We start from the raw sequence: 21,627 nt of genomic DNA on the forward strand, positions 1-21,627 counted from the left end.
AGTCTTGAAATTTGAAGATGAGAAAAAAAAAAAGATCTTATAATTTAAGAAAAAAAAAAAAAGTTTCAATAACATATGCAGATTCTATTCCAATTCTTGAGGTTTAATCTATTTAATTATTTTGCAAAACAATCGTCAAATATGTCGGATACTCTTGACTTTTAAATCATAAATCATAAATGGGAGTTCAGAAGGAAAATGAAGGGAAAAAAAAGTGATTTTTCTATGGGGACAGAAAAGAGAGGAATAGAAACTATCGTGGGAATATATTATATATATATTATTAATTTGATTATTCTCTATAGCAATCACTAATTTTTATTTTTTTTCATACTCTTGACTCTTAATAAAAAGATGCTATCTATTTTTGGAGGCAGAAAGGAGAGGAATTAAAAGTAAATTAATTTTTTTGATTGTGGCACAAGTGGTCCCCCTCCTACAAGCTGTTGCTACCAGGCATATTCGGCCTGGTCTTTCTGAGAATGGTGTTTGGTAAATCTAGTAACCATGGTTTGTAATGATTTTTTTTTTTTTTAACAGTAATTGCACAAGCATTCTGCAACTTGGCTCGAATTGTAGTGCATGTTTCCCACCGCACAAGCCACCTGACCCTTCCTCCCTGTAACATATTAGTTAAGGTTTTTTTGGTTAATCGTGAGGCTATAATTGCTTTGATCTTTTATGAGTTTTCATTCATATAATTTTATTTTATTTTATTTTTTTCCTTCCATAAAGCTTGTGTTTACCTTTTGAGTACATGACACTATAATTGCTTTGGACTTTTTGATAAATTTGTTGAGGATTTTGTCGCATATAATATTTAAAGTAGTGGCAAATTTTTTTTTTATTTTATTTTAGGATGGGCAATCAGAGGTAAAATGATAGACTATATATAAGCTACTTAAATGAAAAAATAAAATAAAAAAGGAGAGGAAAAGGAGATTCGGGATAGGGAGGAGGAAAGGGATAAGGTCTCTCTCCTCCCCGGACACTCACAACGGAGGTGAAAGGAAGTATCAAAAGAAAAAGTTTTATAAAAAGAAAAAATAGTGAAGTTCTCTCTTTAAAAGCTAAAGAGAAAATGGTTCAATGTTCACCTTAGGTAAGTATCATATATATTCTCTCATATTAATCATCCAAATTACTAATTGCGTCCCTACTACATCATGGATAGCCAATTTTGTTAGCTTCACTAACAAGCATGAAGTCATATTCAATCTTTAGATATCCTTCTGTCCCAAAACCATTTATGTATAACGGAAACATTTAGGGTCAATTTGGGGGCCCATTTATGACCGACAAATTGTAATTTTCAGTCACTAATTCATTATAATATATAATCCTCGTGTATAGAACTGGAAATTTGGTAGATACTTAATATTAGTATTTAAAAAATTCCAGAATCATGCTTCCTCCACGCGCCATACACACAAAAATAAAATAAAATAATAGCAATAATAATAACTGAACCTTGCCCCCTAGCAGTCATCTACTACAAGCACATAGGCAATATTCATCACAACGAGACAACTAAAAAGCAACTTTATATATATATATCACAATTGAAAGAGACTCTTTACAGTTTTATTATCCATCCAAAATTAGGATTAGCTCATAGATTAGAAGATTTTCCTCATCATAAAGAAACATATTGTCAGTATTTAGTAACTATGTCGTTTTTTATGAATTATATAGTCCTGCGCTTTCATTAATTAATAAGATTATCAAACGAATTGAAATTACAATTGAAACAACCAAAAATGATATATGAGTTAGTATATGCTCTAAACTTGAAAATATCACTAAAAAAAAAATTATAAAATTAAAAAAAAAAAAGGAAAAAAAAAAGAAAAGAGGAATTCTCGAAATTATAGGAAGGTTGGACATCCATCGCTGCCGTGATGACGCTGAAAAAAAAAAACGAAAAAAAAAAAGCATCTAGCCGGATCCTATCAATTAAAAGACATTTGCCAAACAGCCCTCATAGGATGCGATATTTACCTACCTACCTCCCGACCCACCTTCCTCTTTCCTATATTCTCTCATTCGGACCACTCTGATTGGGCATGAAGTCCACGGCCGCCAAACTCACAACGCACCTGATCCACTGGTTTATTACACAAAAACCACTGGTCCCCACCTCCCAAAAACTTTTCAAATTTCAAAATTTGAAAACGTGTCCGTTGCCTTTAAAGTTTAAAGCAGGTCGACGACACTCCAGTCCCAGAATCGGATGAATCACTGTTGCCTATGCCCCACCAATCCCAACGGTGCGCACCGCCTTACGATATATATTATTATTATTCCCAATTGAATTCCTTCGCTCCTCTGACCCTTGTCCTAAAGGCTAAAACCCAATGAACACCCGTTTCGAAAGTCACTCTCAGCTCTCTATTTCTCTCTCTTTGGAAGCGCAGTAGCGTCTATTCCAAGTCAGATACTCTCTTCTCGTGCCTGCTTTTTTGGTTGCTTCTGGAAGCCTAGGGTTTTGACGGTCGGTGAGAGTCGGGACTTTGTGAAGTTTGGGGGACTTCTGTGTTTGGAGACGCGATGGCGACGATGGAGAGCTTGATTGGGTTGGTGAACCGGATCCAGAGAGCTTGCACCGTGCTCGGAGACTACGGCGGCGGAGACAGCACTTTCTCTTCTCTCTGGGAAGCTCTTCCCTCCGTCGCCGTCATCGGTGGCCAGGTCCTTTTCGATTGCTTCCTTATTTTCTCGCTGGAGCTGATTCTAGAGAGCGAAAGTGAGGTTTCTAGAGAGAGAAAAAGTAGAAATGAGAGAATTTTTATTTATTTTTTGTTCAGTTCAAATTGGCGTGATTTTTTGTTTTATTTTTATTTTCGAAATAGTTTTAAGTGAGAGAGATTTCGGAGAGATTTTCTAGAGAGAGAGAGAGCGATTTTGAGCTGAATTTGGCCTGATTTTTTTGTTTGTTTGAATAAGAGCAGAGTTCAGGAAAATCGTCGGTATTGGAGAGCATTGTTGGGCGTGACTTTCTTCCAAGAGGATCAGGTGAAGCCTTTTGGATTCACTTTGCTTTCAAAAGATTATTTGCTTGCTGATTTTATTTTTGCTTATTGCTACAATTTTTGTGCTGTGTGGATTTGGATTGCCGCAGGGATCGTTACGAGGCGGCCGTTGGTGTTGCAGCTTCACAAGACGGAGGAGGGTTCACCGGAGTACGCTGAGTTCCTTCACCTCCCTAGGAGGAAATTCACTGATTTCGGTATGGGTATCTTTTCCTCATAGTTGGTTGCTTATATTGCATTATAGCTCTTCATCAACAAAGTTATAAATTGGTTTCTTGTTTTATGTGCTTTGTTGTCGATTAAATTTTGTTTTATAAAAGCCTGGGAATTTAGTGCTGGGCATTGTCACATCTGATCTACGAGTATCCACTATGGGTTGCCCTGCCTACTTGTAACTGGGTTAAAAGCCGCCTCGACCAGATATTTAGGGGATTGGCTAGAATGAACCTCGGGATGTTATCATTGAAAAATATTTAAAATTCTTGTTAAATACATAATTATCAAATACTAGAGTTAAGTTAGTTCTCATGTTTCGCTTGGTTAAGCTTGTGGACCTTATCAGAACCCAGCTTGTTTATTTCCTGTTGCTTCTAAGAAAAAATTGATGTTGGAACTTATAAAGGCTTCTGAATTTTCTGTCCAGCCCTGGTTCGCAAGGAAATTCAGGACGAGACTGATAGAATAACTGGGAAGACGAAACAGATATCTCCTGTTCCTATTCATCTCAGTATCTACTCTCCAAATGGTACGTTACTAATGTCAATTTTTTGTTGAATTTCTTAAACACTTGTCATTTGGGTTACTTTTTTTTTTTTTTTTTTTTTTTTTAATTTTTATTATAGTTGCACTTTTTGCCACTTTGAGAGTTCATTTGTGTTTTTCTCTGTCTTTTCTGGAAAGTTATGTGCTGTTCTAGTAATAACCAGTGCTTGACATACTTCTTGCAGAATATGTTGTTTATTTTTCATGTGAAAAGTCATACTTTTTTCCAGTAAAGTCCTATTTTGACTATGTATGCATATGACGTGTGATGCCTTCGAAAGCGATTCTCGTTATTTTTCTGGCCCCCATGCCTTGACTTCGACTTTGAGTATGATGAATGGGTGGAAAGATCTTCATAGAAGTCCCTGTCTGATCCACCCAAAGAGTTAGTGTCTAATATATATATATATATATATTTAAGATTAGGGGGAGAACTGCGAGTTTTTTCAGAAAAGACTTGCGTTTAGACTCAAAATACTCAAATTGTTTTACTAAAAAGGCAAATCTGCCCATTGTAATGATTGCAAATCATCTACCTGCTGCATTTAACAAAAAGGGGCCCTTAAAAGAAAGGTTATATCCATGGGATGAACTCCCCTAATGAGTGCATCAATGAAACAGAGTTTGATGACTTAAAAGTTCGAGGGTCATTTCTTTACATGGTCTAATAGGAGGGAGGAGGGCCCCATTATGAGGAAACTGGATAGGCAACGGATGAGTGGACGAACAGGCTAGCGTGAAAGAAATATTCTTGGCAGTTTCAAGTGCAACCAATAATTATTTTTTCAATATTAGTTAATTGCCTCAAAAGTATTTTAAACTGAAAATAAGTGATACTTTAACTCGAAAAATGAAATTTTATGGCACGTTTGGGTGTCAATTTTTTGAAATCTGAATTCAACTATAATCTAGTGCGTGAATTCCGAAATAAATAAAGTTGAAAAAGATGTTTGAATAGTTTGACTTTCTTAGATAAAATTAGAAAAAGTGAGATAAAATTTGGTTTGTTTTTGAAAAACCCGAACACTGTAGCAAATAGAATCAAGTTTCTTCTTGTTCCCAAACATACCTTAAACTTTTCCTCTGATGCTCCAAAAATTTGATTTAATATGTATGATAGTTAATATATACAATGCATACATGTATTTGTCACTTAAAGAAGTCTGGTGGACCGTGGTGGTAGTTTGAAGTATCAATTTTGCTATTTGGCTTCTCTTTGGAAGGTTTGATATCCTAAAAAATTCTTTAACCGGTTCGCTTTGGCATTGGCTCCTACCTATGCTATGCATTTATTGAAGAAAAGGTAGGATATATAACATTTCTTAGAATGTTAAGATGTGCAAAGATTTGTATTGGTGTATTCCTGAGGATTATGTATGATGCCTGTAGAATCACTACTGGTGTGTCCTCTACAATTAATCTATTAAGTTCTTCTGATAAATTCCATGTACATAATTTTTACTTATTTAATGCATTCTCTAATTGCACTTAAGTTTTATCTTCTCCTGATGTCTTGTACTTTCTGGTTTCACACGGCGTGAAGTTGGAATAAATAGTCGATATCTTTCTATAGTCTGTATTATAAATATTTTTTTTTCCTGACACTATTTCTCGTTTCCTTCATTTTGCAGTTGTCAACTTGACCCTGATTGATCTACCTGGTTTGACAAAAGTTGCTGTTGGTATGTTATATACCTGATTGAACTTCTGAATGATATTATATTTCAGTCTTTACTAAGACAGTTTTCTTTTTCTCCCATCAGAGGGACAACCTGAAAGTATTGTTCAAGATATTGAAAGCATGGTTCGAACTTATGTTGAGAAGGTAATGATACCTTTTTCTTTTTAAAAAAATGGCTCATCTTTGTATAATGAGTGGTAGAGCATTTCATTTTGGTGAGATCTATGGTTTTTCACTGCAAAAAGTTACTGCTCTTTTTATTCTTTTAATAAACCCTTCAGAGGGGCAACTTTGTACTTTTGCTTTTTCCTTCAATTGAACAAAGTAATTATGATTAAATTTGAGATGTATGCTTCATATTGAGGTCTCTAATTTTTTATGGCATTATGAACAAAATAACTTCGTAGGAATTCGGGTAAGTAGTTGCTGAGATCTTAGTGGAACCCATAGGAAAAAGCATGATTGATTATATCTATAATTATAGTATGAACACAAGAAACTATACAGTTAAGAGTTAGAGGATAACAATGAGTAAGTTCTTTAATTATCCCATCTAATAATTGTTGAATGATGTACAATAAAACAAATCATTTTCTTTTATGGATCCTTGTCCTGTAGTTTTTGTTGTTTTCTGTTAGTGGACTAGTATTGTGTTTTCTTTTTAAATAAATTTCATTGAACGTTTTTATTGGTTGCTTCCATAATTTTTCCTATTTTTGTTTGTATCTTACCATCATCTTCCCTTCTCTTTTTCTTTTTCTTTAGACAAGCCTTTTCTGTTCTCTATTAGAATCCAATGCCTTTTATTATTGTCTCTGGTTAAGTTTTGTCTTGTATGGCATAAATTTAGTATCTGGTTATTGTGAGTGTCTTAGATATTTCATCAGTTTTCATATGAAAATTCTAATGTATCATCAATTATCTATGTCTAACGATGACTATGTTCTTTTTGTAGCCCAATTCTATCATATTAGCAATATCTCCAGCCAATCAAGATATTGCAACTTCTGATGCTATCAAACTTGCCAGGGAAGTGGATCCTGCTGGTATGCTTCATGTGCAGATTTTTTTTACTTCTCTTTGCTTAACCTTCCCTTGTGAGATCCTATTTGTAAATTGCTCTTTGTTTAGCCTTCCCTTATGAGTCCATGTTTGTAAATTGCATAGGTGACCGGACATTTGGTGTGTTGACGAAGCTGGATTTGATGGACAAAGGAACTAATGCAATGGATGTAAGATCTCTCTCTCTCTCTCTCTCTCTCTCTCACACACACACGCACGCACACACAACCACACGTTGTGTATGTGGGTAAATACACTCGTCATGATCAGGTTTAGTGTAGTGGGTGAATACACACTTTTTAACTCCGGTGTAGTGGGTGAATACACACACTTTTTAACTCCTTTGGTTTTTCACTTTTTTCACTTCACTCCTGTCCTAAACTGTTAACTTGGCCACATAAGCAGTTTCTCCACATGTAAAAAAAATATTTTTTACTTATTGAGAAAAGGGAAAATTGCTAAGTTGGTCTATGTGTTTTAAATTTTTAACAAATAAGTCGTCTTGGTTTCAAAATGAACTTATAAATCCTTGTGGTATCCCTCTGTAACAAAATGGTCTTTTTTTTTCCCCCTGATAGAATCCTTATGAGATCTCTCTCTCTCTCTCTCACACACACGCATGCACAAACACACGTTGTGTATGTGGGTAAATACACTCATCATGATCAGGTTTAGTGTAGTGGGTGAATACACACTTTTTAACTCCTTTGGTTTTTCACTTTTTTCACTTCACTGCTGTCCTAAACTATTAACTTGGACACACAAGCAGTTTCTCCATATGTTCAAAAAATTATTTTTTACTTTATTGAGGAAAGGGAAAATTGCTAGTTGGTCTATGTGGTTTAAATTTTTAACAAATAAGTCGTCTTGGTTTCAAAATGAACTTATAAATCCTTGTGGTATGCCTCTGTAACAAAATGATCTTTTTTTTTCCTGATAGAATCGTTATGAGATTACAAATTTTTCCTCAAATGAAAATTATAATAAATAAAAATAAAAAACAAAATAAAAAATGGTTTAGGGTGGGGGTGGTCGGCCACAGGCAGTTCTTGGGGTGGTTTGAACCACCCCCTTTGGCCAATTATTGGGATGGCCGAACCACCCCCCACAACCGATTGTTGTTGGTGGTTCGGCCACCCCCATAATCGACCAAAGCCCCAAGATTCTTTGGAATGTACGGGCTATGTACGCTAGAGTGTGTGGCCAACCACCCCACTTGAAACCAATTTTTTTCTTTTGATTTTTGTTTTTATTTTTATAATTTTAATTTCAGCTAAATTTGTAATTATATCATTACAAGGTCAAACTACAAAGACCAATTTAGTAATTTTCCCTTGTTAATTTAATCAGTTGCATGAATTTTCTCAATATTAATTTTAATCATTTATCCAAAAATGTGCTTACTTGAATAATCACAATTTATCTTGGATAAGTATTTCATATAGAGATAATGTATAATTATTATGCAATTGATTGGTGGGGGTGAAACTCTCCCTCTGGAGTGAGTCTTTTGGGGCGATAAAATTTATTTTTGAACTTAAAGTTCTTGTAAAATTTCATAAACTAATTAGAACATGAATGTGTTTAACGCTAAAATTGTTTAGAATTTTCTATGATGATTATAACTTGAATGTACTTAATTTAGAACTATCGAATCAAGCTTCTTGTTTGTTGGTCCATTTCACTAGCCAAAATGCGTTTCATTTTATAATTGCCCTTAATTTGTCTCGCATGCTACCATGACGTTTTTCTTTAAACTTGAAAGTTGCATTTAACTATCCTCTCTAGAAACGGTGAGAAGTAGGTTCCCAACAAGTGGTGGATTGCATTTCTCCATTAATGCACATATTTCAAGTATGATTGGACAGGATAACAAACATTGTGGTCCTGTGGAGCAGATTTTCAATTTATTAAGTGCTAAGTGGACCATAGCTAATAAGAATAGCGGTATTAATATAAAATTGACCATTTGACAGCTTAAATTGATGTCCAGAGTTTGATTAGTATTTCCATTGGGAAGGCTTTTCGGGTTAGGTCAAGCTTGATCCTGAAACTTGACTAAAAAAGCCTTCCCAATGGAAATACTAATCAAACTCTGGACATCAATTTAAGCTGTCAAATGGTCAATTTTATATTAATACTCTAAGCTGTCAAGTTTCAGGATCAAGCTTGACCTAACCCGAAATCTTAAATTGATTTTACGAAGTCTTGATGTGCTCAAAATCTGCTAAAGTTTAATTTAAATTTCATTTCACGTAGGTGAATATTAGATATTAATATTTTGAATTGAATTCATCAAACAATGTTTTATTTTAAATTATAGGAAAATTTGTTAAATTAGTCCATGTGTTTTGACCTTGTAACAAATAAATCTTTGTGCTTTATGACAATTAAAAAGATTACAGAAGTAGAGAGCAACTAGTCGAATAACAACAAAATACAATCACAACAAAAAGTCTAAACGGTGACTTGACTTATCAAGTCTTACTTGGCTCACGTTTTTTACTCTCCTAGTTGCCTTTAAAATTGGTTGTCTTTTCAAAATGTCAATCGGTCTTCACTACTTCTTCAACTTGGACTTGGAGTCCTTGTAATAGAATGACCTCTTGTCTTTAAAAGGAGGTAGCTGCACAACATGGAGAAATAGAGAAGCTTGACGCTATAGTACAAAGGATTTTTCCTTTGTGAAGCCGTCACCGACAGAGAGAATTAAGGAGAGTTTGTTGTTTTTTCTTTTGTAGAAAAATCCTCACTTGTTTGAGTGTGAGGTTTTGGATTATTAGGGCTTTGGATTTTTAGTGGTATTCTCCTTAATACTCCTTGTAATCAATCTTTTGATAGTGAATATGCTCCTGGTCATCTTCGCCTATGGATGTAGGCTTGTTAAGTCCAACCGCGTAAATTTTGGTGTCCTGTGTGATTAGGTTATTTTTATTCTATTCTTTGGAATCCTAAAATTATTTTGCCAAAACAAATTGGTATCGGAGCTCGAATCTTCTTCTCTTTTTTTTTTTTTTTTTTTTGCAAAATGGCTATTGCAAAATTTGATGTAGAAAGTTTGATGGCCATAATAGTTTTATCTTTTGAGTCTTTGACACATCAAGATGCGTGTTTTGCTGGGCTTTAGAAAGTGAGGGATTTTATAATTATTATGTCACTCTAAAAGTTAAACCACATTCGGTGGGTGGATTGCCCGCATTGAGTGAACGAATATAAAGGTGTTCACAGGTGTTAAGTCAAGTCCAACATTGCATATTAAGAAGCTTTAGAAGTAATTCGATGGAGTTCTAATTATAAGTTGACTGGTCCTTTTAAAATAATAGCGTAAATGTAAATAGCGCTTTTCTTGGGTCGTTACAAACGGTATCAGAGCAATCTAGTAACACCATGTGGCGCTAAGACATTGCATGACGTAGATCCGAATGAGGACGTCAAGGATTTGAGTGGAGATGTAACACTGTAGAAAGTTAGTTCCACATTAGGTGGGTGGATTGCTCACATTGAGTGATTTTAAGGAGCACACGGTTGCTAAGTTCCATACGGATTTCTTACTATGTGAGATTAGACTTAGGATGCTCCATTTACAACTTGACTAGTCATTTTGGAGTAATAATTCAGAAGTAATCGCTTTCTTTAGGTTGTTACAAAATTTATTCTGGGAACCTTGCTATTACAGTTCCTTCTGGTGCATTTTCATCGTTCTCACATATTTGTTTCTTAATAGAAAATAATTGATGTCTGAAAATAATTGCTTTGTCTCTTAAAGGCTTTTTATCCCCTCAGGTTCTTGAAGGAAGATCTTATCGACTGCAATATCCTTGGGTTGGAGTTGTGAACCGTTCACAAGCTGACATTAATAAAAATGTTGACATGATACTTGCGAGGCGCAAGGAGCGTGAGTACTTTGCAACCAGTCCTGACTATGGGCACTTAGCTAATAAAATGGGTTCAGAGTATCTTGCAAAACTTCTCTCTAAGGTTTTATTTTGTACTAGCTTCATTGCATATTAAGATGATTTTTTCTTTTTCCTTTTAGAGGATATCATACTAATGTTGTCACCTTTTTCTAGCACTTGGAGTCTGTGATTAGGGCTCGGATTCCAAGTATAACATCTTTGATAAACAAAAGCATTGATGAACTTGAGTCGGAGATGGATCATCTTGGTAGACCTATTGCTGTTGATGCTGGGGTTAGTGGCTTGAATCTGTTGAAGTTCTATTTTTGTTTTTGTAAAGAAGATGCTATTTTAATCCCTTAACTAAAATGTGGTTTTTTAGGCTCAATTATACACTATCTTGGAACTTTGCCGTGCTTTTGACCGAATTTTCAAGGAGCACTTGGATGGAGGGTAAAACATCTATTAACTTTTTCTACTTCTGCCTGTTACTGTTTTCCTGGACTTCTGATTTTTCTGAAAGCAAATTCTGTGAAACCAAAATCTTATATGTTTCCTGCCTGGCTTATAAAATGATTGGAGTGGATGTAATCATGTATTGTCGAGCTCATTTTGTACTCTCAACTCTTTTTAAGGAAATAATGGTGTAAAAATTTGAACCTATTCTTTATTATCATCAGTAAAAGCAGCAAAAGGCTGACCTTTCACTTGAGAGTTGTCTCATTCAAATGTGGGTGACAACAATCTAGTCTGTCTATAATTGCACATGTGGCCGGAGCCTATAACTGATTAACCCAACTGTAGTGCAATTGTTATTCTTATCTTAGATTTTCTCAACTTGAATAATAAAGGTACATTGGCTTTTGAGTGTTGACACACATGTATAGTTCAGGCTCAGGTTGGGTGGTTCTCATCACATTCCTAATGTCAGCTCATTTCCTGCCTTAATAATTTGTTTTGTATTTGAGCTGTTTCTGTAATAGATGAACTGCAATATGTAATCATGCACTCTTCCTACAAACTAGATGTTAAATAGATTGACATTTTTCTCCCACAGTTTTATCAGCTTCAGCTAGATCTGCTACTATCTCTTAATTGTGATTGCATGCCTGTAGTATAATACTGTGTCTTTGGATTTCTTTTTTTTTTTCAAATTCAGGCGGTCTGGAGGTGATCGGATTTATGGAGTCTTTGACAACCAGCTTCCTGCTGCTTTAAGGAAGCTTCCATTTGATAGGCATCTTTCTCTACAGAATGTAAGAAAAGTGGTTTCAGAAGCAGACGGGTATCAGCCACACTTGATTGCCCCCGAGCAAGGTTACCGGCGCCTAATTGAGGGGGCACTTAATTATTTCAGAGGTCCATCTGAAGCTTCTGTGGATGCTGTAAGCTGTCATGTTATTTATACTTACTGGTTGTGAAGTTTCTTCTGGAATGCATTTCCAAGTTTGCAGTATTTGTCAAAATCTACTTGGGAAAATTTCATCTTTGACTGATCTAGCTACTGTAATGTAGGTACACTTTGTTTTGAAAGAACTCGTGAGAAAGTCAATAGGAGAAACTCAGGTGAAATTCAGGGAAATTACTTATGGTTATTTAATTTAATAAGTGCTGGTTTCTGTTGAGGAAGAAAATTTATATTAATGTTTGTGATTACATAGGAGTTGAAGCGCTTTCCAACTCTTCAAGCTGAAATAGCTGGTGCTGCTAATGAGGCCCTGGAAAGGTTCCGCGAAGATAGTAAGAAGACAGTTATTCGATTGGTGGACATGGAATCATCATATTTGACTGTGGATTTCTTTAGAAGACTTCCCCAGGAAGTGGAGAAAGCCGGAAACCCGGCTGCTGCCTCAACCATGGACCGGTACACAGAGGGGCACTTTAGGAGAATAGGCTCGAATGTGTCCTCTTACGTGGGCATGGTTTCTGAGACCCTGAAGAACACAATTCCCAAGGCTGTGGTTTTTTGTCAAGTCAAGGAGGCTAAACAGTCATTGCTAAATCACTTCTATACACAAATAGGGAAGAAAGAGGTACTCTATGTGTGTGTGTGTGAAACACATGTGATTAATACCTGTTTTTTCCATGTTCTGAAAATATAATTAGATAGTGGTAACTAAAAAATAATCGTGTTCAACGGTCCAAAGATTATCGTGAATCATTGACAAAATACTTGAGGGCAGGAAATCGGCATCCTGCAACGGTGTTTTCAGCTTGATCGATTCAGTTTGTGAGGCTTCTTTTATGTGTTAAACATGGACATAGATGCACTGTATTGATTAGTTTAAACTGGAAGATCTCTGTTACTTGCGTAATTAATAGTAGTGTTGGCTTCTATTTCAGGGTAAGCAGCTTGCACTGTTGTTGGATGAAGACCCTGCGTTGATGGAGAGGAGGCAACAGTGTGCGAAAAGGCTTGAATTATATAAGGCAGCAAGGGACGAGGTTGATTCCGTATCATGGGTCCGCTGAGATTGATTGCTGTCCGTAGATGCCTTGTATTATATAGTTCAACATACGGTGGGTCAGCTTCTTACTGAATTTGTTAAATTCTTGGAGAGAGCTAGCCTAGGTTCTCTCTCACAATCTTTGCTCTTTGATTTTGTCGTGCAATTTTTTTATTATATTGTTGTATTTAAATCCGGATGCTTGTTTTGCTACATATATGACAACGCATAAGGTTGATTTAGCTTAGCTTCTTCCTTTTTTTTTAATCTTTTAATTTTGATTAACCAATTTCTTGTGATCTTGTTCTGACTTGGTCCAAAGGCAATGCAATTTAGCATGATCAATCTGGTCATTCGTTGGATGGTTTGGTGGGATATTGAAACCTGGTAATGTCTTGCCTTTTATATTCAATGTTTATTTGAGTGTTCAACATTTTTAGGCATTTTCCTTCGTACAATGAATCACCATGCACATAAATTGGATGAGGAGAATTATTTGTCCCTTGCAACTAGTTTGGTTTCCTTGAATGGATTTTTACGAGAATGGTTTTTTACGAGAAAGAAAAAGTGAAATTAAATTTGGACTATTTCTCCGGTACTTTAGCACCTACTACTTTTTGAGTTTTAAAAATAAAATCAAATAGGGAACCACCTTATCACAGAAGCAAGTTGGTAAAAAGTTGTATCAAAAGGTGGCAATGAATCATTATTCTTTATAAATATAAGCAGCAAGATCGTGGTTGTCAGCATAAGAATCATCGCCCGGTCACTTATAAATATTTTATTGGGAAAAGTATACGTATTTCTCTTAAATTACCATTTCTTTTTTCTTCGTATTCAAACATGGGAAAGGGAAAGGGGATCAAACTACAAACCAATCAAATCACAACAGAAAAGCAGCAAAACACAAACGGGTAACAGTAGGCATGGTAATCATCTATGTTTTTAGAAAAACCATAAACGAGCCGGGCCTTTCCTGGGGCTGCACTAGGCGGATTAAAATGGCAAAAGGACTCAAAGAGCTCCAACCAGTAAAAACAATAACCACCGGGAGATGGTTGTTGCAGAAGAACTACTACCAAAGACTGGAGAGGATCTATTGGTGAAGAATGAAACCCAAATACAATAATCTCTACTAACATACCAGCTTACAAAGGAACTGTGAGATTATAACCCAAACCATAGAACAAAACCAACAAAACACAAACGAAAGTTCAGAAAACACTCACAAAAGTGTGGTAAAACAATAGAAATGCAACAAAACAGGAGCAGTATCGGTGGAAGAGAAGCTCGCATGGAGGTGGACGACCAGCTACGCGTCGGCGCGTGAAACCCACGCGCTAGCGAGTAAGATCTACTTGCGGATGCGTGCTAGCCGGATGGAGACGAGATCGGCGTCGGATGGAAGCGGGGAAGCTGCGGAGCACGGTGGTATGGCGCGTTGGAGGGTGGGGCTTCCAGAAATTGACAGATCTGAGTTTGAAAAACTCAAATTCAAAAATTTTAAGAAAATGTGGGATCCGCCAAAGGGAACGGTTGGGGGAAGCAGAATCCGACAGGACAGTGAAGGAGGAGCTGATGATGCTGCTATTGAAAGGTAAAACCTCAAAAGAGGCAGGTAGGGCCTTCAAGAAGGCCGGTGGAGCCTCGGAAGAGGCTGGAAAGGGAGGGGGAGGTAGGAAAAGGGAAGAGAGGGGGAAGGGGTTCACTACCTCCTCCTCGGAAGCCATGACTAACAGAGAACGAAGGAAAGTGAAAGTTTCCTCTTAAATTACCATTTAATTGTTATTATTCCTGTCAAAGTACTAATTGTGTCATTGTTTGTCTTCAAACTATCAAAAAAATTCAATGTCCAGCTTAAGACCAACAAAAAGATAAAAATGATTTTTTCAAAAATGTCCTTCTGAATTCGAAAAAAAACTAAATAAAAATTATTTTTTAAAAAACAAATTTAAAAAAAATTAAAGAAAAAACGAAAAAAGAACGATTTTTTTTTTTTAAAAAAAAAAAACTAAAATTATAAAAAAAAAAAAAATTGAAAAAAAAAACAGACGAAAAAAAAAAACTAAAACCAGTATTTTTTTTTAAAAAAATAATTTTATGAATGATGTTTTTGTCATTAGAGGAAAATTAACATTTTTTAGTAGTTTGAAGGAGAACATCGACACAATTAGTAGTTTGATGAGACATTGACAATTGAATGGTAGTTTGAAGGGATATATACTTTTCCCTAGTTTATTTTACACAATTATATTATAATATTACTATCCGGCATTAATTATGACTCTATAATCACAATCTCCAAATGAAAAAGAGAATAACAACTCCCATATATTATACCAAATTAAGTTACCATTAAAACTCAAACATACAACGGTACTATCAAATAGTCTAAATCGGGTTTGGGTCGGGGAAATTCCTCCTTGTATCCTTTCTACTATTCTTGCTGAGCAAGGTTCTTTGCACTGATCAATGAAGTTTCATTTTCTATAAAATAAATAAATAAATAAAAAAGTCTAATACAAAATTATTTAAAACAAGAGATATTTGAAACGGAAATCCAGGCAAGTCTAGCTCTTGCATCTCCCTTGAAAAGCCTCCAATCAACTCTGAAACCATAGCATGCAATGTGTGAAATGCAGCTAAGCAAATAAAGTGGATAATCAAGAAAGTGAAACCAAAAAAATAAGTAGAAGGCCAGTTATATAAATAATTATGTCAGTCTAGTCTCAAATATCAAAAATAAAAATTATAATTATAATTTGAATACACAAAAAGAGGTAAATTGTTAGAAGAGTTAGAGGTAAAGTGAGTGTATAACAAATCCTATATAGTTTATAGAATGATTTTTGTACAAGACTACATATTGGAAAAAAAAAAAAAAAAATTCAAGACGTTTATTGCTGACTACAATAAGAACTTTACTGGTACAATTTAATGAAATTACTCTTCCTATTAATTTATTTGATTTTCTAGACATATTTATTGTAGAAAACTAAATTAATGCAAAATTATAACTATCTTTTTTTTGCCAAGTAAAAAAATAATGTGATAATCGTTGGCTATATATGATAATATTAAGAATTTGTCTGGCATCATTTTTTTTGGGGAAAAGTACACATAACCCCCTCAAACTACCACATCATTGTCAATGTACCCCCCAAACTACCAATTGTATCAATCTCCCCCCTTAAACTATCAGAAAATGTCAATGTCCCCTAATGACAAAAATGTCCTTCATAAAATTATTAAAAAAAAATAAAAACTAAAAAAATTATTAAAAAAATATAAAATAACAAAAATTTATTCCAAAAAATAAAAAAAATAAATAAAACTGTTTATTATTTTTATTTTTTAAAAAAATTAATTTTCAGTTTTTTTTTTCTTTAAAAAAAAAATTGTTCTTTTTCGTTTTTTTAATTTAATAAAAACAGGTTTTTTTTTTTTTCATTTGTTTTATTTAAAAAATAAATAAATATATAAATTTCAGTTATTTTTTGTTTTTCTTTTTTTTTTCTTTAAAAAAAATTGGTTCTTTTTTGGTTTTTAATTTAATAAAAACTGTTTTTTTTTTTTTCATTTGTTTTATTTTAAAATAAATAAATAAATTTCAGTTATTTTTTGTTTTTTTGTTTTTTTTCTTTTAAAAAAAAATTGTTCTTTTTCTTTTTTTAATTTAATAAAAACTGGTTTTTCTTCATTTTTTTTATTTTTTTTTAAAAATAAATGTCAGTTATTTTTTGTTTGCTTTTTTTAAAAAAATAAATAACAAAAAATAAAAAATTTGTTCTTTTTTTATTTTTATTTTTCTTCGTTTTTTTTTTAAATTTTTTTAAAAATTTCTTTTAAGTTTTTAAGTTTTAGTTTTAATTTTTTGAATTTATGAGGACATTTTTGTCTTATTCAAAAAAAAATTAAGGTCATTTTTGTCTTTTTGTTGGTCTTAGGGGGGACATTGACATTTTTTGGTAGTTTAGGAGGGGACATTGACACAATTAGTAGTTTATGGGGTACATTGACAATTGAGTGGTAGTTTGAGGGGGTTATGTGTACTTTTTTTTTTTTTTTTTTTTCTTACTATTCAAATGGGGAGGGAAAAAAAGAATTTGTCTGGCATCACTTTATGTATTGAAATTTTTACTTAAATACTTTATAAATTAGAAAATTTGTACGAATATAAGCTTTTACTACACGTTATTATTCATGAGGTACCTTCAGGTAGGGTTGACCATTGCCTCCTACTAGCAAATTTCAATCCTACCCCGTCACTGTATCTGCCTTCGGTGAGTGAAGGTTTTACTATTCGGCCTCTCGTCTACAGGGGGTGGAATCCATCCCCAGCGGATGGATGATTTGTGATTATATGTCTATGTCAACCATGCAAATCACAAAATCAAGCAACCAAACAAGCAATCTAGTCACCGTCAAATATAATAACCATTAAGCTTTTCCTACCCATACATATACATTGAGTACTTGGGCGGGCGTATATTATTTGCCTGTAAATGGACGAATAGTGAAAAGTTCACCTACCCAGGGGCGGAGCCAGGTTTTAAACTTTGGGGGGGCCAAATTGAGAAAAAAAAAACTTTGGTGGGGCAAAACTAAGAAAATAAAAAAAAATAAGGGGTAAAATTTTAATTTTAAATTTTTTTTTTGGGGGAAACCCTTTGGCTTGGGGGGCTTGTAACTCCACCCCTGCCTACCCTCCTCCCGGAGGTAATGGGGGAAAATCCGCCCATTACCCTTACATGCTGGGAGATTCGAACCGGAAAATTGATTACCTTCATATTTCTAAGGTGGCGGCCGCAAGCCAACTCTCTATTTTTGTTGTTTTCTCTTTTGGAAAAGGATATAGTTGTAACTTTACCTAGGTTTTATCAAAATAATTAACACTTCATGAAATTAAACAAGATTTATAAGTTAAAAGGAGTAATTGGATATCATAAACAAGATTTATAAGTTAAAAGGATAAAAATCGAAGTTTAAAGAGTGATTTGATAAAAGCTCGAAACTCAATTAGTGATTCAGTAACTTCCCTTATTTAAAACATCCGCATGAAAGCCCTCTTTCCTATATGAGAGCTCCATCTCTCCCTAGTGAGAGCAGCCCCTCTCTTCTGTAAGAGCCTGGAAAGGAGTAAAGAATGTCTCCTCTTATGGTTTCACTTGCATTGTACTGATTAGATTGAAGTGATTGTATGAGCTGAGGTCTCATTCTGAATTTTATTTGTATTTCTCTTTTAATGCAAGGAAATTCTTCGCTAGCCTTAAAAAAATGAATTATTTGAAGTGGTGCCAAAATGAAAGAGAGGAGGAAAAATAGTGATTCATTCAAACAAAATAAGAAAGTATGATGGACTCCATTGGGATGTCCAAACGCTTCAATGAGCGAGTTTGAAATAATGAATGGCTAAAACTCTTCCATCAATGCCACTTATTTCATAATAATTTGCAAGTTCTTCTACAGTTTCAATTTCTTACTGTTATTAGTCTTCCTTGTTCTCCAACTCTTTCAATGATTTCCACAACTTCGGATCATCGAAATCCTTGATAACAAAAGATGCTCCAGCTTCTATCAGTAGATTTGCAGGGTTCCTTAAACCCATGCCCACTACAGGCATCCCAGCTGCTACCGCGGCTTTGACCCCAGAAACAGAATCCTTCCAAAGGAAAAACCAAAAGACAAAAGAAGTCATACATCAAAGTCATATATGTAATGTGAGTAATGCTATTTAGTAGACTATTATACAACTACCATATAACTTGATGATATGATAGTGAAAATCAGTCTTTGGATCAGAACTTACAAAAAAATAAAAATAATAAGGGCTGATTCTTACTATCATGTTATTCCAATTTTATGACAGTCGTATAACGTATAATTTATTAAATAGCATTTACTTATGTAATACTGCTGTTTATGCAACACAATTTTGGGGGCCAAACCTCAAATACAAAAGTGTGCTTATTTGACACTTCAAGTGCTTGGAGAGCCTTCAAGTAGGAGTCAGGGAACGGTTTCTGCCGTTCACATTCATCTCCAAGGACAACAATTTCAAAGAAATCCGAGAGCCCCAACATTGAGATTAAGAGCTCTGCATTTGGTCTTGGCGCACTTGTCACCGCAGCTCGTTTCAACCCGCGTTCTTCAATCCATTTGCGTAACTTGTGCAGGCCTTTAACAGATTCTAGCTGTTCAGATGCCAACCTGTGTATTTCCATCAACGCATCATACTCAACATGGTTCCATTATATAATCTGAGACGAGCAGACCGGTAACTTTCCACTTCTAAAAAATGTTAACCTTCCATACCTCTAGTTGAGTCGCAAAAGGAATATATAGATGCCAAACTAGATCAAGAAAACAAAAGCTTTTACAAAACACAATCAGCAAGCTCATAAACCTACAGTTTGAATATTAATCTCATCTTCAATAATAGAGTCAAAACTTTCCAGATTATTATCTAAAAATTTGTACCATGTCCTACTGAACAAGAAAGGTGCTAAATAATATGGTTTTAGACAAGAACCCTTCCTCACATGATAGTAGTACAACTCAAAGCATTATCGCTACAAAAGCTTAAGTTGATAGGAAATGGTAAACACGTGCAATAAAGTTCAAACTTAAGACCTCTACGGCTCTACTCTAATAACAGTAAATTACCATTTATCCGAAAAATTTATGCTAATAGGAAATGGTGAATGTAATCATTTAATTATTCAGCAATTCAATTATATCAAGCACCAACCTTTAGGCTATTGACTATGTTTTAACTACATTACATACAAAGCCCACCTTGGACCTGTGGTGAGTATTAAGATTCATGTAGGATGTAGTTGCATTAAGTTACCTCCGAAACATGTCTTCTTTATCTTCCATAAATTTCCGTGCTCTTTGGAGATCCCAATCAGGAAGGAGGACACGACAGAGATTTTCATTATGCTTGCCACTGATGTTCTTACTAAAGAATTCCTCAGTAATGGGGATTCCACCATTGACACCTACCTGTGGACATGGAACACTAGCATTTCAGTTGACCTAATAAGATACAACATAGCATGAAATTTTTAAGAATACCTCTTGAAGCATTTCACGGAAGGCATAATAATGGAGAGGGTCTGAATCACAGAGTGTTCCATCAATATCAAATAGAATTGCTTGAAGGGGAGCGAGACAAGCGAGAGAAGATTTGCTGCTATCAAACAATGTAACAAGATAATTAACACTGCTAATAATTTTTTTTTGTATGAGTATCTAATCTATCCATTTTAAATTCTATGAATACTAAGGTAAACAATTTCAAATTTTTGCCTAAATTATTGAAATAAAATAATATAAATCTTTTTTTTTTCTTTTTTGCTTGGTGAAGAGTAATGAATCTATGCGCCAAAATATAATTTTCATTTATTTATAAAAGAAGGACCGAATTATTAATTTCCATTTTTTTTTCTTTCATATGAGAGATGCATATGCTCTTGAATGTTTATAATTCTGCAACAAAAGAAAAACCTTCTTATGTATAAAAATGAATGAAGACTAACAATATTGATAAATTTTCATAGACTATACTTATTTCACACACTTACCTGATTATCAATCTAGGGAAGGCTTAATCATGCCCAAATCTCCTCCAACAACGAAAAGAATTTCCAAACTCCCAGGTGTGCTTTAATTCACTTTACACCAAATTTAAAAGATTAAAGTATGTTTTGGTGCTTTGAAGAGGAAGAAAGAGAAAAGAAAAGAAAGGGTGTGCCTTTTGAATTCACAGACGGCATTCCAACAAAGAAATTGTAATATTGATTTTTCTTTTTGTTTTTCCCTGCGCAGAGCATAAGGAAGAAAGGCCAAAAGTTAAGATTAAAAAGCTTGAGCAAAGTTTAGTAGAAGGAAGAGTGCACTACTACTTCTTTACTTCTCAAAAATATATTCAACTTCATACAATTAATTAGATGGGTCTTTACAACAGAAATTGCATTGTTATCTACGAATGCATGTTCATGCTTTCATCACACTCAAATCACCAATAACTAATGAGAATGTTTTTCCATCTAGTAATTTTTATCTGAAATAGGAGTTGATTGTGGAATCATGGTTCAAGCTCTAATACTATCCCAAAAACTTAAACCGATAAGAAATGATGAGTTTAACAAAACAAGCATCAAAATATGTCCTAGTAGAGATTGGCGTTAAGCTCCCGAAAGAGTAAAAAACTGTTTAAGCTAAATGCAGATTAAAAACGGACAACATAGACCTTGATATATCAATTAATTACCTTAAAAAAAGAAGAAGTAAAGAACTAAGAAAAGGAATTTCGAATTGAATGATGGAAAGAAAAAACAATCATGAAGATGATACAATACCTGTCGACTGGGTAAGAATTTGAAGAGGTGGAAATTCGAGTGAGATAGTTAGTCGCCAAGTCACAGCGGTTCTGTGTATAAATTGCAGTTTTCCGCAGATGGGTCTTCGGTAAATGGTCGAAGAATAGGTGGTGATGATGAGGAAGCTGAAGAGATGCAAGAGATAGCATAGTATTTAGCGGCTTTTGGAGAGAGCAAGAGAGAATATGCCCCTCTCTCTCTCTCTCTCTCTCTCTCGCTCTCTCTCTCTCACGCAACACACATGCAAACACTCTGATGATCTCTCCTGCTTTATGGGGTTGTCCTTGCACAGCGAACCAAAAGGGGTACTTTGTTATCTTATTTGTGGCAACTGAATTGCTGACTATGAGTCCAATTTAT

At 34.5% G+C, this 21,627-nt stretch overlaps 2 protein-coding genes across 3 annotated transcripts; one reads left to right on the top strand and one right to left on the bottom strand.

Annotated features, from left to right (window-relative positions):
- Positions 1-2,319: 2,319 nt before the first annotated feature.
- Positions 2,320-13,127, top strand: LOC133879469 (phragmoplastin DRP1E). The gene is made up of 15 exons (XM_062318042.1): positions 2,320-2,691; positions 2,952-3,015; positions 3,122-3,229; positions 3,676-3,777; positions 5,426-5,476; positions 5,558-5,619; positions 6,431-6,521; positions 6,643-6,707; positions 10,321-10,515; positions 10,608-10,727; positions 10,816-10,886; positions 11,593-11,818; positions 11,949-11,999; positions 12,095-12,466; positions 12,777-13,127. The coding sequence occupies exons 1-15, from the start codon at positions 2,551-2,553 to the stop codon at positions 12,903-12,905; spliced, it is 1,848 nt and encodes a 615-aa protein (XP_062174026.1). The 5' UTR covers positions 2,320-2,550; the 3' UTR covers positions 12,906-13,127.
- Positions 13,128-18,301: 5,174 nt separating this feature from the next.
- On the bottom strand, positions 18,302-21,529 carry LOC133879470 (haloacid dehalogenase-like hydrolase domain-containing protein Sgpp). 2 transcript variants are annotated; one of them, XM_062318043.1, is made up of 5 exons: positions 21,247-21,529; positions 19,961-20,078; positions 19,734-19,888; positions 18,829-19,090; positions 18,302-18,542 (listed from the first exon to the last, which is right to left on the bottom strand). In XM_062318043.1, exons 1-5 carry the CDS (start codon positions 21,414-21,416, stop codon positions 18,369-18,371), a joined length of 879 nt encoding a protein of 292 aa, XP_062174027.1. In that variant the 5' UTR covers positions 21,417-21,529; the 3' UTR covers positions 18,302-18,368. The 2 variants fall into 2 exon arrangements, with proteins under 2 accessions (XP_062174027.1, XP_062174028.1); XM_062318044.1 differs by having other exon boundaries at positions 19,961-20,075; positions 21,247-21,526.
- Positions 21,530-21,627: the final 98 nt, after the last annotated feature.

Source organism: Alnus glutinosa, chromosome 10, assembly GCF_958979055.1.
Source record: "Alnus glutinosa chromosome 10, dhAlnGlut1.1, whole genome shotgun sequence".
In the NCBI taxonomy this organism is placed as follows: domain Eukaryota; kingdom Viridiplantae; phylum Streptophyta; class Magnoliopsida; order Fagales; family Betulaceae; genus Alnus; species Alnus glutinosa.